This window comes from Zootoca vivipara, chromosome 16 (genome assembly GCF_963506605.1).
Source record: "Zootoca vivipara chromosome 16, rZooViv1.1, whole genome shotgun sequence".
Lineage (NCBI taxonomy): Eukaryota > Metazoa > Chordata > Lepidosauria > Squamata > Lacertidae > Zootoca > Zootoca vivipara.
The window spans coordinates 22,379,774-22,398,969 of record NC_083291.1 but is presented as its reverse complement, the minus strand read 5'-3'; the positions used below and the strand labels follow the sequence as shown (position 1 = coordinate 22,398,969).

The 19,196-nt window shown below is 43.6% G+C and overlaps 1 protein-coding gene across 6 annotated transcripts in view; it reads left to right on the top strand.

The window, feature by feature from the left end:
- The window catches only part of ELP1 (elongator acetyltransferase complex subunit 1), a 48,991-nt gene that overhangs the window by 9,319 nt on the left and 20,476 nt on the right, over nt 1-19,196 (top strand). For all 6 annotated transcript variants that reach the window (XM_035140416.2, XM_035140414.2, XM_035140409.2 and 3 more), the window contains exons 5-23: nt 453-533; nt 1,310-1,395; nt 2,391-2,490; nt 3,572-3,662; nt 4,618-4,741; nt 5,188-5,281; nt 6,720-6,953; nt 8,252-8,422; nt 8,597-8,690; nt 10,166-10,336; nt 11,798-11,904; nt 13,308-13,411; nt 14,178-14,231; nt 15,093-15,198; nt 15,991-16,106; nt 17,028-17,101; nt 17,192-17,270; nt 17,791-17,870; nt 18,802-18,939. In XM_035140416.2, coding sequence (XP_034996307.1) covers nt 453-533; nt 1,310-1,395; nt 2,391-2,490; nt 3,572-3,662; nt 4,618-4,741; nt 5,188-5,281; nt 6,720-6,953; nt 8,252-8,422; nt 8,597-8,690; nt 10,166-10,336; nt 11,798-11,904; nt 13,308-13,411; nt 14,178-14,231; nt 15,093-15,198; nt 15,991-16,106; nt 17,028-17,101; nt 17,192-17,270; nt 17,791-17,870; nt 18,802-18,939 — 2,104 coding nt within the window. The remainder of the gene's footprint in view (nt 1-452; nt 534-1,309; nt 1,396-2,390; nt 2,491-3,571; nt 3,663-4,617; nt 4,742-5,187; nt 5,282-6,719; nt 6,954-8,251; nt 8,423-8,596; nt 8,691-10,165; nt 10,337-11,797; nt 11,905-13,307; nt 13,412-14,177; nt 14,232-15,092; nt 15,199-15,990; nt 16,107-17,027; nt 17,102-17,191; nt 17,271-17,790; nt 17,871-18,801; nt 18,940-19,196) is intronic.

The following is a 19,196-nucleotide window of genomic DNA, read 5'->3' as shown; positions in this document are numbered from 1 at the left end:
AACACATACATAAATTCAAGTCAAATTCAAGACAGTTGTCAACTGGGCTTAAGCTTTTAGAAGGCTTGTTGAAAGACATGGTTGTAGCTTAAATCTCTTGTTTTATTTATACAATTTATGTTGCACTTAATGTGGTAGAATGTCTAGGCAGGTTGCATGAAATGTACCAAATCCAAATAATAAATAAACACCGGGGCAGAGGCAGTATCGGACAATGTCATGTAAGACTACAGCCATATTTGGTAAATATCAAGTAAGAACTGGGGAGGACTATGTAATAGTAATGATATAAATAAAACAGTGGTCTAGGAAAAGAGAATGCAGTGCTATCCCAACAGCCACTGAAGAAGGGCTGGAATTCTGTGGTGTGATAAGTAAGTTATATTAGTTCATCTTGGCAGAGCAAAAATGTCTTGATTTTAAAGTCCATTGCTGCTCACACTATGACACAGGTCAGCAGACTCTCATCCTGATGACGAGGGACTTTGAACCTATTACAGAAAGCCAAATCCACCAAGATGACTTTGGAGAAGGTGAGTTGGTGCTGCAGATATGGGATGCTCAAAAAATGCACGGCGTCAGTTTTAAAAATTGAATGAAATGCATAGGCAGAACCAAATGAAAACTGAAATTACCGCACCAGAAAACTGGATCCAGCTGCTCATTTGGGCTGCTACAAGGTTGGAAGGGACTTGGGAAGACACCTAGTTCAACCCCTGTTCAGTGCAGACTCTACAATGCAGGATGTGGGGAACCTCAGGCCTGAGGGCTACATGTGGCCCTCCAGATAACTATTTAGCCTTCAGCAGCCCTGCTCCATTTTCTTTTTGTGTGTTTATTTTTGCCTGGCTGGAATGTGTCCCCGAAATGTGATAAATCCTTTTAGCCTATCTGTGGATGGAGAGGTGTAGCCCCCTGTAAGAGCAGATATAATAGAGAGTGATATTACATTTATGTGTGAATCAAGACTTCATAAACTCTAAGGCAGGCATCCCCAAACTTCGACCCTCCAGATGTTTTGGACTACAATTCCCATCTTCCCCGACCACTGGTCCTGTTAGCTAGGGATCATGGGAGTTGTAGGCCAAAACATCTGGAGGGCCGCAGTTTGGGGATGCCTGCTCTAAGGTCAACTGCTGGTCTCCAGCGATGAAGCTGATATCAAGTGGTTGGCATGGTGACTTGTAAAGCTTGCAAAAGATTTTGAGAACGAGAATGAAGTCTTGTGATGTTTGATGGGGTGGGCAATACATTTTTGTCAGATTGTTAAAATGTCACACCACAAATGCTGCTAATTGTTTACTTCTAGGAAAGTTTATTACTGTTGGTTGGGGTAAAAAGGAAACCCAATTTCACGGATCGGAAGGCAAGAAGGCAGCTCGCACCAAGCCAGTGGTACTGTATTCATTATAAATATTGGTTATGTATGTACACAAATTGTTATTATTATTATTATTATTATTATTATTATTAATTTGTATCCCGCCCTCCCCGGCCAAGGCTGGGCTCAGAGCAGCTAACATCATAAAGACAACACAATATGCATAAAAACAGACATCAATTAATCAAAATACATCTTAAAATTAATTCAGACAAGTTAAAATCTGGGCAGGTGGCAATTATCAGGTTGGAATTGAGAGTGGTTAATACTTACCAGGACCAACTGTTTCCACTGATCATACAAGGACCTGTGAGTGGTTTGGGGGCCTCCTTCGGGGTTGTTTTAGACAAAGGAAAGTCAAACTGCATCCTGCCCAAAGGCCAGGATAAAAAGTATACAATGGCAAAATGATGGATATAAGAAAGGCACCCCCCCAATTGAATTGTTCTTACTGGAATACCTGCATTAAATGAGATCACAGAGCTAGTGTGGTGTAGTGGTTAGAGCGTTGGATTGAGGTGATCCAGTTTGAAATGTCCACTCGGTTGTGAAGGTCTCTAAGCCTATTCACACACTGAATTGAAGAAAAGGCCCAGTTTGTATATCCCATAGTTATTTGTTTACTCTGAACATGAGGATGGAACGACAAATCACAGTTCCTAAATTAGTGATATGTTCATACTGGGGATTTTGGTTTGGTTTGGTCTAACAAGCCATGATTGCTCAGCAAAGAATGGTTTCATATCGTGGTTTGATTGGGGTTGAAGCAAACAGCAGCTTGTAAAGCCAGAGCGTCTGGTTTGTTGTTGTTGTTCACTATGGTTTACTGTGTCATGCGATTGCAGCCAATCAGAACAGGCCCTCGGTTTTTCAGTCTCATCTGTGGGAAAACTAAGCTAGCAACCAAGGACCGGGGTGGGGTGGGGCGGTGACTAGGAGTAAATGGCACACAGCCACCCGCCTCTTGCATCTCGGTTAACAGGAAGTGCATCATCATTTATTTCCCCAGGAAGTGCTGCCTGCTCTGCCATGGGATGACCGTAGACCTCGAATCACCTGGAGGGGAGATGGACAGTACTTTGCAGTGAGTGCTGTTTGCCCAGAGACAGGTTGGTATAAGTTCAAAACAATAAAATGTTGTTGTTTTTTTGCTTTAAGAAAACCCGCGACACCTGCTTGAATAAGGTATTAAAAATCATATTTTAAAAAGTAAGAATACTCTATCATTATCACTGTTATTTACATACATTGTTAAGGTACAGTGGTACCTCGGTTTAAGTACACAATTGGTTCCGGAAGTCTGTATTTAACCTGAAATGTACTTAACCTGAAGCGAACTTCCCCATTGAAAGTAATGGAAAGTGGATTAATCCGTTCCAGACGGTCCGTGGAGTACTTAAACTGAAGCGTACTTAACCCGAAGTGAACTTTCCCATTGAAAGTAATGGAAAGTAGATTAATGCGTTCCAGACGGGTCCGTGGAGTACTTGAAAGTACTCAAACCGAAGTGTACTTAAACCGAGGTATGACTGTATTTCTCATGGCTCTGTTCACATATCTCTTTAATATCTCCTTCAGAGATGGAACTCCAAGAAGACATAGTTAAGGAAACGCAAAAGCTATTCAGTGGTATCCTTGAGTGCATCATTTTTATTTTCTCTCATGGCTGCAGCGTTGCAGTTGGGATAATGGGTAGATAAACGCCCATAAATATGCACAACATGGGTGCAGAGGACATACATGTATATTGCATGCAAACACACCTGTAGTGTCCCTGCGCATGGGCTCACACATAATGTCTACGGGCATAATGATAGGCAAGGCTTCCTCAAACCCGGCCCTCCAGATGTTTTTGGCCTACAACTCCCATGATCCCTAGCTAGCAGGACCAGTGGTTAGGGATGATGGGAATTGTAGCCTCAAAACATCTGGAGGGCCGAGTTTGAGGAAGCCTGTGATAGGTGTTGCACCAGTTTCCTTAAAAAGAGGAAAGTCTCCATCAGACGGGCTGTGAGCAATGAATGCACAGCTGCTCAAGATGTCATATTAACCTTTATTGTCTGATAAGGCTCCCTGGGAGACTTGATGGGTGAATCATAGTCTGCAGGTCCTGAAGCTTGGAAAACAATTCTAATGAGTACTGTGTGCATGTTTCTCTCCCCCCCCCCCCCGGCCCCTCTGAAAATGCAGGTGCTCGGAAAGTCAGAGTGTGGAGCAGAGAGCTTGTTCTGCAGACGACAAGTGAGCCCGTCCCAGGGTTAGAACAAGCACTGGCCTGGAAGTGAGTAGAGAAGAGTTGCATTTTGTGGTGCGTAATGAGTTTGCGATGTTTTTTACATATGCCCATTGAAACTTCACCAACCATGGATTTTAAAGGTGGTGACTTCACTGATGAAACCCACTTCAGCCCCATCTGCACTATACATTTAAAGCAGTATTATACCACTTTAAACAGTCGTGGCTTTCCCCAAAGGATCCTGGGAAATGTAGTTTGTAAGTTTGTGAAGTTCGATTTAGCAGCAGTGCCATTAATTAAAGCAGGATTCCTCAAACTCGGCCCTTCAGATGTTTTGAGGCTACAATTCCCATCATCCCTGACCACTGGTCCTGCTAGCTAGGGATCATGGGAGTTGTGGGCCAAAAACATCTGGAGTGCCGAGTTTGAGGAAGCCTGAATTAAAGGCTGGAAGAGATGGAGGGAAATAGGGAAAGAAGTGAGAATTTCAGTGGTGGGTGGGAACGCTTTTGTTTGGATCCCAGACATCAGGACATTGAGGAACAATGAAGGGGTAGGCCTCGTATATAAATTTCTCAGAGGCCAAGGTTTTAGACCTGGTGCTCAGGATTTGCTGTTGTTGAGTTCCCAGATCTACGAGAAATGGTAGCCCTGTTCTCTGACTCTAGCGATGCCAGTTTGTATGTATATATTTGTAGTATTGGCTTTCACCCTCCCCCCTGGAAAAATTCCTGCGGGTGGTTGTAGATGGGGGCTGTGCTGGAGGGGAATGATTTGTTCTCAATGGTGACCATTTTGTTCTGAGGGACTAGAACACAAAGGAGGAACCACCTTCAGAAGCTCTCTGCAATATATATAGGGTCTCCCTTCTCCACCTTCCACCTTTCCTTATGACAGATGTTCCACTACTTCATCTTTTTTTAAAAGAATAAAAATGTATGTTTGAAGAATTGTCCGAAACATTGTTGTCCTAACTTACTCTTTTGTTTTATTTGTCGAGACCCTCTGGAAGCTTAATTGCATCCACACAAGATAAAGCCAACAAACATGACGTTGTGTTCTTTGAAAAAAACGGACTTCTTCATGGTGAATTAACACTTCCCTTCCAGAAAGGCCAAGTCAAGGTAGGATGACCCTCTTTCTGAAGGGATTGTAAACTGAATACAGTGGTACCTCGTTTTTCGAACCTTCCGTAGTCGAACATTTCGGAATGCTGAAAACCCAGAATAAAGGCCTCAGTTTTCGAACGCGCCTCGGAAGTCGAACAGGAAACGCGGCTTCCATTTGAGTTTTCCGTATCGAGGCTTCCGCTTTCAGTTTTCGGTTTTTGAATGTTTCAGAACTCAAACGGACTTCCGGAATGGATTACGTTCGAAAAATGAGGTACCACTGTAGTAGTCCCTTAACTGAATCTGAAGATTTCTTGGCCTCCCCTTGTTAGGAGGGATTTAGCATTCTTTAGAAATCGTCGTTTTAAATTGTGAAGGAGATGTTACTCAACTGAAGGCAAATAAATTCTGTTGGAAATGGCCCCCGGCTTCATACAACACCCCGATCCATGTTGCTTTAGGTAAACGAGCTACTCTGGAATTCGGACTCCATGATATTAGCAGTATGGTTGGAAGAACTGAAAATGGAAGATACCGCTCAACCAAAGACATATGGTAAGAACATAGCATCATCATCTGACTCTTGGTGTACCACAGCTTCTCAGACTGGCTCACAGGTCTGGTGTGGCCTCCATCAAGTACCCTGGTGCATGGCCTTCTGCTTGCATTGGTATGCTTCCAGTCGTGTGGAGGATTAAACTGCAGAAACATGCAACAATATGTGTGATGGCTGCCATTAAGGAGATACATTTTAAACTCTCAGGACACAGAGAGAGAAAGAGAGAGAGCACTAGAGAGACTTTTCATGCAACCCAAATCATATAGGGTAGAGGTCAGTAATGGGAGGCACCTAGGCCAATCCTGACCCCCCCCCCCTTATGGGTGTTGGCATCCTGCTTGCCAGCCTCCAGGCGAAAGAGATGTGGAGAAAGTGGGAAGGACAGAACTACCTAAATTGTATAGAAATTTATTTATGTCTGCTGCTACAGCACCAAGAAGGTTACTTGTCCAAAAGTGGAAAGAAGCAGAAGTCCCAGCAAAGGAAGAGTGCATACAAAAACTTATGGGATATGCAGAAATGGCAAAACTTACCGGAAGAATAAGAAATCAAGATAACAATTATAAAAGAATGGAAATGGTTCATTGAATGTTTACAGATAAATTGTAAACAGATGAAAACATTAGCAGGATTACAGGTGAAACTCAGAAAATTAGAACATCGTCGAAAAGTGCATTTATTTCAGTAATGCAACTTATTATTTATTATTTTTCTTTTAATTTTTACAAATGCTTTCTTTTGGAAATTCCACAGTAATAAAACAAATAGTTACAATAATACAAAAATAAACATCGCTATTACATTTCAATAATTACATTCCATTTATGATTGACCCACCTAACGACAAATAATTACAATTACAACAAATAAAGGCTTGACATATCTTGCTTTGCATGTCATGCATCTATCTCATATATTGGTTTCACCTTTTAAGTTGCGTTACTGAAATAAATGCACTTTTCGACGATATTCTAATTTTCCAAGTTTCACCTGTATTGTAATAACCTACAGTTTTATGAGTATACATTGACAGTAGATAATTACCGTAAATGAGCAAGTTAAATGAATGTGGATATGCAGAAGATATTAAAAAATAAATTTAAGGAACTGCAGAAAGGGGGGGAGAGGAAGTCAAAATTTGAAATGTTAAATTGATTGTAAAACTAATGAAATGTATACATTTAAAAAGTATAAATAAATTTTAAAAAAGAGATGCAGAGAAAGAGGCATCTGTGGCAAAAGAACGTGGCGACTACCACCACTTGGGAAACATTCGTTTTCAAACTAAGCTGAATGCTACACAACTGGGCAGCGAAGAGATTCTAATATCTCAAAGGCTAGAGAGATTCAGAGTTGGGGGGGGGAGTGTCTGTTCTGCTAAACGTTGGGGTGTGTCTAATGTACAGTCCTGCGTTCTGTGTGTTCTGTTTGCAGTTCAGCTTTGGACAACGGGAAACTACCACTGGTACCTGAAGCAAAGTCTGCATTTTGATAGCTCAGAAGGCAGCCAGTCCATTGTGTCCCTGGCATGGGACCAAGAGATGCCGTACCGACTCCACATCCTCTGCCAGCAGTGGCTTTACCTCTGCTATGATTGGCAGTGGTGTACGGACCGCAGCAGCGGTGAAGGAGCAAGCGACTTGGCTAGCGTGGCAGTCATTGATGGAGGTACGTTTCTACTGAGCGAGATGGTTGTGGGGGTTTTTTAAGGTGGACTGCGCCTGCTGAGAAGTCCGCGCAAACTCTAAATCTGAATTTATTCCCTTATCTCCCCGACTCCACACAGCATTTCACAAGATGGAGAAGATGCTCTGTCAGGTTAACAGCAGCCAAGGTGGCCCTGTGCAGGGCTCCTCCCCATAGCTAGTAGAAGCAGAATGATGCAAAATAGGCAAATACATAGAAATTTGCTTAATTTTGCATAATATAAACAGGTCATGAAATTTGGTTTTTTGTCGATGCAGAACAATTATTTTAACTGTGGAGTGTACATAGCCCTGATTAAGGGTTTGTTAACATGAGGGAAGGGCCATTTTGAAGGAACCTAGAAATCCTCCAGAGAAACTCAGTCGAAACTGACAAAACATCTATAAAGATACAGTGGTACCTCGACAACCGAAAGACTTGACTTCCGAAGGTTTCGACTTCCGAAGTTGACAACCCCAAAGTCTTTTCGCCGCGTGCGCCTTGCGTGCGCGTTCTGCGCAGAAGTGGCGTGTGCAGTCGGCGCATGTGCAGAACGGGCGCTTCGACAACCGAAGACTTCAACTTACGAAGACAGCCGCGGAACGGATCGTCTCCGTAAGTCGAGGTACCACTGTAGAAAAAATACAATTCTCTTCCTCATCTCCTGTGCATGATGAGTATATGTCTTAATATTTATAAATAACTTTCTATGTGTTCAAGGCCCTTCACATGTCATAGAGTGTTTCAGTAATCTTTACAACAATCCTGTAAGGAAGTTCGGTATTGTTATTGACCTGCCCTGTAAGGTGCCTTGGTATTACGATCAGCAGATGGGGATGAGGCTCTAGGAATATAATGGCTTATTCAAATCTACCTGGTGAGCTCAGATTAGAGGCAGGATTCGAACCTGTGACCTGTTTGTTCATACTCTTAGCTCATGTGATTGCTCTATACTTAACGATCGGCCGCTGGAAAAAGTGATCAGACTCCAGTAAAAAGCATTAGATTTTAATATGAAAAAATCTGTGATGATGGCTGTATGTTGATCCAGGCCTTTGCTGCTATGCCCATTTTATTAAATAATTTTTTATTCAATTTCCAATTTATCCAATTAAAATAATAAAAAAAACATTCTTTTATACACAACATTATAAATTTTCATCTAACATTTTGCTCTGCCGAGCTACGACTTCCCCCCCTCCCTTCATGCGGGTTTCTTGTTTACTACATGCCGCTATGCCCATTAAAGCAATTTCCCCCTCTCCTCTTTCTGTATAAAGACAAGGTTCTGTTGACAGCCTTCCGTCACGCTGTGGCCCCTCCACCTCTTTGTACATATCAGCTCCAGCTCCCCTGTTCTGTCAATCAAGTTGCCTTCCTTATGGAACCTTCTAGAAGTGGGGATCTTGCTGTCTTGGATGCTAGCAACAGGATTTCCATTTATAGAGCAGGTAGGTACACCCATGGCTTCACCAAAAGCATGGCTTCAACTCCTTGCATTATAAAAGGCCAGGTGGGGATGGTGGCTTTCAATCTGCTTTTAATTTAAAACAGAACAGAGGGAACTTCTCAGGCCGATGCTGAAAGCAAGTCTATCGCCTATTCTCTTTGTTGCCTTTTGACAGATGGCCAGGCAGACGCAGACTCCACAGTTAAAACTGGTGCAGTTGGTGGAAGTAGGTGCAAAGTTGCATTCCCTCGGCTGGAAAAGTCATACAGGTACCGGGACTTGAACTTGGTGCAGATTATTTGTTCCTGAAGGAATGTGAAACCAATACATATAACTACAGTCATACCTCGGTTTTCAGACAGAATGCTTTCTGGAAGTCCGTTCGGCTTGCGAAACGTTCGGAAACCAAGGTGCAGCTTCCGACTGGCTGCAGGAATGCCCTGCAGCCAATCGGAAGCCGTACCAGATGTAGAAAACCAAGGTACGACTGTATTGGCTACTGACTGGGTGAGCTTTGGTGACTAAGGTAAGTCTTCCCTTGACTTTTTGTATTGTTTTCATAGGCATCCTTTAGAGAAGACAGGGAGGTTGCATTCACCTCTTCCCAGTGTCTCATTCCACATACAGTTATTCCTCAAGCTCTTTGCTTTCTTTCTTTTTTTGCTAACTCACTGGTTCTTCACATTATGAGCCAGTTTGACCATAACAACCCCAGCTTCATAAATCATGAACATTAGGATTGCATGCTTCTCTTCCCTTTGTTCCAGTACTTCGAAGCTGGCCAAACAAGCTATAGTTTCCTTTTAGCGTATGGAACAGAAAAACTATAGGTTCATGTCTGTCTACTATCCAGCATTGTAAACCACTGTAAACCTAGGCATGCACTTGAATACTAGTAACGTATAAAAAAGTAGCCCTCAAACCTGATTCCCACCAGCAGATCAGCCGTTGATTTCTCAACAAACAATTAGTTGCCTGCTTGGTGGCTGGTAAAGTAAACATGTATTCAGTTTTAAAGCACAGTAAATGAAGTAAGGAGATGGAGTCGGTCCTGTATACCTGAAGGAGCGTCTCCACCCCCACCATTCAGCCCAGACACTGAGATCCAGCACCGAGGGCCTTCTGGCGGTTCCCTCATTGCGAGAAGTGAGGTTACAGGGAACCAGACAGAGGGCCTTCTCGGTAGTGGCACTCGCCCTGTGGAACGCCCTCCCAGCAGATGTCAAGGCAATAAACAACTATTTTACATTTAGAAGACAACTGAAGGTGGCCCTGTTTAGGGAAGTTTTTAATGTTTGATGCTATACTGTTTTTAATATTCGGTTGGAAGCCGCCCAGATTGGCTGGGGAAACCCAGCCAGATGGACGGGGTATAAATATATTATTATTATTATTATTATTATTATTATTATTATTATTATTGATGATACACACGTGAATCAGCCCTTAGCTCTCCAAAGCCAACTTGGGATGCACATACGCAACAAAAGTGTTTGCAGAATCCATAGATAACCCTCTTCCTCTGCTTGCCTTCTGACTTGCCAGAACTGGTTACCTCGGGCTAATAGGCGATTCCTCCAAATAATACTGAGAATAATATTGTCCATTCTCTATGTCGTGTCGCCTGGATGTATTTAAAAAAGGGGTTGAATTGTGCAGAGGTGGGGATGGTTACCGGTAATGCTCCTAATTAATGAAGTACCAAACAATTCCGTCTCTATCTTCTTTTTGAAAACTGTCACAGATTTGACCTTGGCGACAACAGAGACGGTAAAAATCCGCTTTGGCTTCGCCTTGTCACCTGGTTGCAAGATGACCTGTTCCTGGCTGCCAGCCAGGGGTACCTCCCAGCTCACACCTCCATTCACCATCTGAATCTGTCTTCGTCGGCTGAGGAGGGAAGCATTGATATCAGGTATTGAACAGGGTATTATGTGTGCTGTGTTAATTTCAGAAATTCCTTTGCTTGGTTCCAGAATGCTAAGGCAGGGCTTCCTCCTTTGTGCCCTTTTGGGTCTGACTGGCTGGTTCAGCTATTGCAGAGGCTTTGGCTTTTTAAACCCCAGTAACTTGGAAAGCCAATTATTGTGTTATTTTCTTGTTCTCCCAGTCACCCATCTGTGTGTTCTGATGCCTAGAAAGAGTAATATTGCAGCCGTACAACCAGTTAAGATGCATTGTTAGTGGGTGTTCGAAAACCCTGGGAGTAAGAGTCCTTGTGAGATTGTTCATTGTGCTTGCTGCCTTTCTTGACCATGGTATATATTTCTTGGCGTGTGTGTGTGTATACACATATACAGTGGAACCTCGGTTTATGAACACCTCGGTTTACGAGTTTTCGGTTTACGAACGCCGCGGACCCATCTGGAACGGATTAATTCACTTTCCATTACTTTCAATGGGAAGGTTCGCTTCAGTTTATGAACAGACTTCCGGAACCAATTACACCCATGCTTCGGGTTAAGTACGCTTCAGGTTGAGAACTCCATGGACCCGTCTGAAATGGATTAATCCACTTTCCATTACTTTCAATGGGAAAGTTCGCTTCAGTTTATGAACGCTTCAGTTTATGAACAGACCTCCGGAACCAATTGTGTTCATAAACCGAGGTACCACTGTATATATTGCTCTGTCAAATAGGTTAGACAGAAAAATTGTCACTTACCCAAGGTCACCCTATGTGGTTTGTGGCTAAACCAGGCTCGTCCTTATCTAAATCCATCACTTATCCACTGTGCCACACCAGTTCCACAAACATGTACACTGAAACCTTGACGCATCTGATGCATTTTAGCCATCTATGTTAAAATGGCGCTGAAGGCTAGAGACTGGGATTGTCTTAGGGGTTTTGCAGACTTTGCTAGTTAAATTATAGAAATCCCCATTGAAATATGGTTAAATAATATTTGGAATGTGGCCCTATCAGAATGCCTTACTCAGGGTAATTAAAGGCACTTCAAGGATAGACACTTTTGATGAGACTTGGCTTCCTTTCTTTTCCTTTATACATGAGACAGAATGCACCTTTATTCCACCCACAACACAAGAATCTCTGGGGAGAGGATACTTGAATAGATAGCACATAAATGAACACATTGCTTGTGCACTGTGTACTGCAGATGAAACTTAATAAGAATGTACCACTGGACGAGTTACTGTTGTTCCTGTATTTACATGAAAACCAATAAAAATTATTGGGGAGGGCGGGAATTATTGCTTTGTTAGGGATCACTTTGAAGGAATAGTTCAGAGTGTGGTTTGGGTTTCCGAAACCTGCAATCCCCTTCTTGTCTTCCTTAGTCATTTATGCAAAAATGACTGGTCTCAGGTTGAGCATAGCACAGTCAGCTTCCTCCCTTTTGTGCACCTTTCGTAGCTCACCCGTGACTGTGGATGGCGATGTCATCAGCCTGTGTTGCAACCTGAAGACCAAAGCTGTGGCTCTGCAACTTTCTGATGGACAAATAATGAAGTACCTCTGGGGTATGTATGGTCACTGGTATTCCCTTCTCCGGTTGGCTGGTCTTGGAAGTCTTGACATGGGAAGGGAAGGGGTGTAGCACATGTTTTGACCGCACGGTGGCCCAGGCTCCATCTCCAGTTAAAAGGACCTGTGATTCAAATGGCTGGGAAAGACCCCTGCTTGAGACTTTGCAGGGCAGCAGCTTGCAACCAGAGCTGGCAGTACATGACTAGATGGGCCAGTGTCCTGTCTTCATATAAGTCAGCTTCGTAGGCTCAAATGTCACAAAAATCCATAAGCTGATTTTTTGCCTTGTCTAGCCTCTAGCGCAGGCACCCCCAAACTGCGGCCCTCCAGATGTTTTGGCCTACAACTCCCATGATCCCTAGCTAACAGGACCAGTGGTCAGGGATGATGGGAATTGTAGTCCAAAACATCTGGAGGGCCGAAGTTTGGGGATGCCTGCTCTAGCGCATTTAATGTTTTCATCTCCTAGAGGGTGCCGTGAACCATGCACTGTGTGTGAATGATGTATTCAGTTGTGTGCAGGTGTCTGCTTTCTAGAAGAGCCTTCCCTAACCTGGTGCCTGCCAAATCAGTGACACGAGTAGTGCTGTGGTCTAAACCACTAAGCCTCTTGGGCTTGCCGATCAGAAGGTTGGCTGTTTGAAGCCCTGCGACGGGGTGAGCTCCCGTTCTGTCCCAGCTCCTGCCAACCTAGCAATTCGAAAGCACGCCAGTGCAAGTAGATAAATAGGTACCTCTGTGGCGGGAAGGTAAACGACGTTTCCGTGCGCTCTAGTTTCCGTCATGGTGTCCTGTTGCCCCAGAAGTGGTTTAGTCTTGCTGGCCACATGACCTGGAAAGCTGTCTGTGGACAAACGCTGGCTCCCTCGGCCTGAAAGCGGGATGAGCGCCACAACCCCATAGTCGCCTTTGACTGGACTTAACCGTCCAGGGGTCCTTTACCTTTTACATTTTTTTGCCTGCCAAATGTATTGAGCCACAACTCCCATCAGCTCAACCAGCGTGGCCAATGGCTAGGGATATGATGGAAGTTGTAATCCAGAAAACACCTGGAAGGGCACCAGATAGGGGAAGTCTGTTATATAATGTCACCAGACCTTTCAGAGCATGGGTGAGAGAAAGCATGAGAATGAGAGAATGCAAAGCTGAATGGTGTGTTCCTGGGCTCAACTTTTCTAGAGGACCTTCTCCCATCGCTCTTCAGGCAGCCCCACTGTTCTTGGCTCTGGGGCATTCCCTAATCTAGTGGTGTGAGGGATGCCACCCAGGTTGCAAGCTTGGCCTGTTCAGCATCATTCCAAGATGTTGAACCTTAGTAGATCATCCTGCATTCGGTAAAATAAATAGTCTTGGCTTTATCACATAGACCTTCTGTGTCTTTCCCCTCCCACTTCAGGAGCTGAAACACCAGTTGTCACCCCTTGGCTGAACAGCAGCGGTTTAGCTGTCCAGTTTCCCTCTCCGTGTATGCAGACTGCACTGGCTGTGGTTGGTGGTGAAGTAAGTAAAGAATAAGTGTGACGTCTAGGACCACTGAGCACTTGGTTGTGACCTTACTCAGTGGTTCTCAAGCTTTTTTCTCTGAGCCACACTTTCAGAATAAAAAGTTGCTTGCGTGGCACCGAACTTTTTATTGATAAGGAATACATTTGAAACCGAAAAGAATCTGCTTAGCAGCTGATAAGAAATACATTGGGAAACTTTGGAAAACAAAAAGAAACAATGCCTAGCAGTGTCTGTGAAAGACTTTCCCCTTTCATCAAGTATAGTACTTGCGGTTTTTAATACATTGCTCTTAGTAATGCTGCTTATATTTTTTCTACTATGATTCTTGTACTTGAGTTATTGTTGTTTTAGAATATGCTGTTTCAATTTATTTTGTAAATCACCCTTGAATTCAATAATGAAGGATGGGGTGTGTGTGTGTGTGTGTGTGTGTGTGTGTGTGTGTAACAAATAAAATAAATATTCCAGCAGTGATAAGGGTGAAGTTTCAGGTCCCTGCATAGTTCTTCCCATCTCTATAATGAGCGGAAGCCGAATAAATTATCCAAAATAATTTTGAATTTTATACCTATTTGTTTCATTCAGATGATTTTGACAAGTCTAGATTTTAGGTGGTTTGTTTGTTGTTGTTTATTTCGTTAACAGGCTTTGGATTCAGTCGGCGCCTGGTTTTGATTCTCGGTACTGAATTCATAGGTTTCCAATCTATGGCAGGTTTGCTTTCTAACCCTGTGCTGTGCTCTGCCTTTTGTCTCCTCAGGAAACCATCTTTGGTCTGACTGACAGATGCCGCTTTTTTATTAATGACGTTGAGGTACCAACTCCTCTTACAGCTCTCGCTCGTTTGTTGCCCCTCTGCCATAGGAAGCTCCTTTGTACTGAGTCAGTCCCTTGGTCCGTGTAGCTCAGCCCTGTCAGCATTGACCAGCAGTGGCACTCCTGGGTTTCAGGCAATGTCAGGCATTGAGCCTGGGCCCTTCTGCCTGCAGAGCATAGGCTGTGCCACTGAGCTTCAGCCCTTCCCCAACATGGGCAATTCTGGGCTGCATCAATAGGAGTATAGCATCTAGATCAAGGGAAGTAATAGTACCACTGTATTCTGCTCTGGTCAGACCTCACCTGGGGTACTGTGTCCAGTTCTGGGCACCACAGTTCAAGAAGGATACTGACAAGCTGGAACGTGTCCAGAGGAGGGCAACCAAAATGGCCTTAGGCCTGGAAACAATGCCTTATGAGGAACGGCTTAGGGAGCTGGGTATGTTTAGCCTGGAGAAGAGAAGGTTAAGGGGTGATATGATAGCCATGTTCAAATATATAAAAGGATGTCATATAGAGGAGGGAGAAAGGTTGTTTTCTGCTGCTCCAGAGAAGCGGACACAGAGCAATGGATTCAAACTTCAAGAAAGAAGATTCCACCTAAACATTAGGAAGAACTTCCTGACAGTAAGAGCTGTTCAGCAGTGGAATTTGCTGCCAAGGAGTGTGGTGGAGTCTCCTTCTTTGGAGGTCTTTAAGCGGAGGCTTGACGGCCATATGTCAGGAATGCTTTGATGGTGTTTTCCTGCTTGGCAGAGGGTTGGACTGGATGGCCCTTGTGGTCTCTTCCAATTCTATGATTCTATGATAATGTCCCCCATAATGACCTACTGAAGGGATTCTTCTCTGTTTCCCACAGGTTGCTTCAAACGTCACATCCTTTGCCATCCATGATGAGTTTCTGCTGTTGACAACACATGCTCATACCTGCCAGTGCCTGTCGCTGAGGAACACAACCTTGAAAGGTGAATTTCTCCAGCATGCCTAGCAATAAAGGGCGCCCTGGTCAGTTGATCCTTTCTTGGCCTTCCTCTTTTTTGATATGCTGCTGGCCCTTCCCTCAAATATGTAACATCCACCTATGGATGGATGTTTGCTTTCGATTCTTCAAAATAGCCACCAATGTTCCTACTTTTTATAGGAGCTCGCTTTCCCATGCTACAGCAGCACAGAGAGGATGAGCATAACATTGACCAGAGAAGGTTAAGGGGTGATATGATAGCCATATTCAAATATATAAAAGGATGTCATATAGAGGAGGGAGAAAGGTTGTTTTCTGCTGCTCCAGAGAAGCGGACATGGAGCAATGGATTCAAACTACAAGAAAGAAGATTCCACCTAAACATTAGGAAGAACTTCCTGACAGTAAGAGCTGTTCAGCAGTGGAATTTGCTGCCAAGGAGTGTGGTGGAGTCTCCTTCTTTGGAGGTCTTTAAGCAGAGACTCTTTGATTCTATGACCATACTTTATAAAGCTGTTAGCATTGCAAAGCCCCCCCCCTCTCTCTCACACACACACTGCAACACAACACACTCACTCACTCTCAAACAGCAAGCCTATGTCAAATGTGCAGAGTGGCAGAAATCCCTGTACTATTGTACTATTGGGACAGTTTCATTGGATAAAACCCAGCATATCTGCGTTTGGGGTTTATGCCTGGTGTCCTTTTTTATTAGGCACCTTTTCATTACTCACCAAAAAAAGTAAATAGTTATTCCTTTGGGATTGAGCTTTTATATTGACTGTGGCATCTTCAGCTTTGCAATCAGGTTTGGGCAACACATCTGTCCCCAATAGTGAGACACTACGCAAGGTTGAAAGAGGATCCCGGATAGTCACAATTGTGCCACAGGATACAAAGCTCATTTTGCAAGTGAGTGCTCTACATCTATGCTTATGGCTCAAAGCACCTTATTTGTTGCATGTGGTGGTGGTGGTGGGGAGAAATAATTGGGCTGCACAAATGGAATAATTATGCTATGTAGCTCTTGGCTGGAGTGTCTCATTCACAAATCAGGCTGGATAGATCATTATTTGAATGATTTCCCATAAAACAAACTAGCTTGCTGAGGAAGAGGTGAGGCTGGACCCTTCTCCCTCATGTGCCAGCATTATAGTATAAAAATGGGACGCGGCTGGCGCTGTGGTCTAAACAACTGAGCCTCTTGGGCTTGCCAATCAGAAGGTCGGCAGTTCGAATCCCCGCGACGGGGTGAGCGCCCGTTGCTCGGTCCCAGCTCCTGCCAACCTAGCAGTTTGAAAGCACGCCAGTGCAAGTAGATAAATAGGTACCACTCCGGCGGGAAGGTAAATGGAATTTCCATGCAGTCTGGTTTCCATCACGGTGTCCCGTTGCTCCAGAAGTGGTTTAGTCATTCTGGCCACATGACCCGGAAAGCTGTCTGTGGACAAACGCTGGCTCCATCGGCCTGAAAGTGAGATGAGCGCCGCAACCCCATAATCGTCTTTGACTGGACTTAACCATCCAGGGGTTCTTTGCTTTTACCTTTATGGGAATAAAATTATGGGGCAGCGTTCACACATTTTGCACCCCCAACTTGTTTTTTAATGTCCCCATAACTCCGGCTATTTTGACACTTGCTAAAAAAAAAATCTTTCACCAAGCTTTCCTTGAATATGACCAGTTTTGCAATATCCATTTATTCGATTGCTGAAGGCTGTGTCAAGTGGCTGCAAAAGGGAAGGGTTCATGACTCCTCCCTCTGCTATTGGCAATAAATGATCGTGGTGTTAGCAGCAAGGGTGGTAAATTTATGTTGGGATCTTTCTGCAGATGCCGAGAGGAAACTTGGAAACTGTTCATCACCGTGCCCTTGTTTTGGCCCAAGTCCGCAAGTGGCTGGACTGGTGAGTCAAGTTGATGGGATGTTGGGAGCAATTTGGGACATGCTTCTTCCTCTTTCAAATGACTTATCATCATTCTGCCTGTCCTGCCAGCCTCCAGTTTAAAGAAGCCTTTGAATGCATGAGGAAGCTGCGAATCAATCTCAACCTCATTTATGACCACAATCCGAAGGCAAGTTTGAGTAAACCTGTTGTCAAAGTTGCTCAGAGTGCATCTGTTTGGGGAGAAGGCCCAAGTTGCATCTGTTTGGGGAGAAGCGAGTTGGTGGCTGTTAGCGCTGTCACCCAGCAAAAGAAATCTTAAGTGATTTACTCATACCATTGATCATTTTAAATTTGCACAAGTGTAAAAACAGTTGTTCTGTAACAATAGCAGACTTTCTCCATCGATAATGATAGGGGTGTTCCGTATCTCTTGACCCAAGTTTGGAGATCAGGAAATATGATTTCTGCTCCATGGCACACGGAAAGGTAGATAAGGTCTCCTCCAAATGCCATTCCTGATACCTACCCACGTTGAGTGAGGGTTTCCCAGGTTTAGCCATCATAAACCATTCAGACTGCTTTGTTAGATGGGCTGAGAAAGGCCATTTCAGCATGAAATTTGCTTTGGGTTTGTTCTTGCCTAATTAAAATTGGCCCGCAGATTTAAGAGGTTGATGTGAAGTTAACAGGTCTTGGTTTTGTTTCAGGTTTTCCTGGAAAATGTGGAAACATTTATAAAACAAATTGATTCAGTGAGTTTTATCAACTTGTTCCTCACAGAGCTGAAGTGAGTATTGCCTGGTTAATGTGCTTTGGTGTAAAGACCAAGAGGTTGACAGGGCCTTATACATGGGTGCTGTATTTGAAAATGCAAAATAGCTTTGAGAGGAGAAGCTGGAGAGAGGAGTGCTTAACCCTTTCCCCAGCTCTCATTTTTCCATTTCAGAAATGCCCCTCCAAAGTATTTTCTCTCCTGGAGCAGGAAAAAAAAAGTTTCTCTGAATTTTCCCCATCCTGAAGTTGTTCTGCTTTTTCAAAAGCAGGGCACTGTTACATGCATTGGCACAGCCTAAATCAACTTAGTGCTCTCCAGACGCTTTGAATTTCATGGGATTTGTATCCTAGAACATCTGGAGGGCAACAGGTTAGCAAAGGCAGCATTAGGGTGTAGCACACAGTTAGTTCATTTGATGTGTTTACATATATTTTTTGAGGACCGGTTGAGAGTCCTTTAAACATGTACAATCAGACGGCTGATTGAGAGGGAGGACTCTGCACAAAACAAATTCTGTATCAAGTAAAGGCAAATTTTGCAATCTGTACATCGTGCAGATTAAATTTGTTATATTTTCTTTATATTTTTGCACCATTGTCGTTGTTATTTTATGCAAAATGTATTCTGATTTGCCTGTATGGAGAAGGCAAGAGAAATTCCAACCTCAGTCACTGGAACGTTTCTGGTTTCTAAGACTTCATTATGCCATTCCCACATATTTTCAAGTATATTTTTGCAGACCTAAGGGCTAGAAATTTGTATGAAAAATAAAAACCAAAATACTGAGGACTTTAGGAAGCTAGATTTTGGGCTTTTGAGAAACACACAATCCTACCAATTTTGGGGGGTCAGTCTTGTTGCAGGATGTGTTTATCCTGTGTACATTTTTGTATTGTCGATGGCACTGAGACCTAGTTTCCTTTGTTTATGTGCTCCTTCCTAGAGAAGAAGACTACACAAAGACTATGTATCCGCCTCTAGAGCCTACCAGTGTCTGTGAGCTTCACGATTCTGATAGAAAAAAGGTTAACCTCATCTGTGATGCAATGAGAACAGCCATGGAGAACATCAGTACTACCAAGTATTCAACATATCATTCTAGAATATCTCTTTATATAGAAGCCATAGAACCCTGATAGAACTCTGATAGGAGTGCTGGGTCTATACAGAAAGGAAGGACCTTGACTTTTAATGACAGGACTACCAGATCACCAGTTCCGAGGAAGGAGGAAATATATTTTTCCCCATATCCACCAAAAATCCTCGGAGCTGGGGGTTCAGGGTATGTGGGAAGAGAGGAGAATGCAGCTTCCGGCTTAAGGAGTGGTGAGTGTTCCC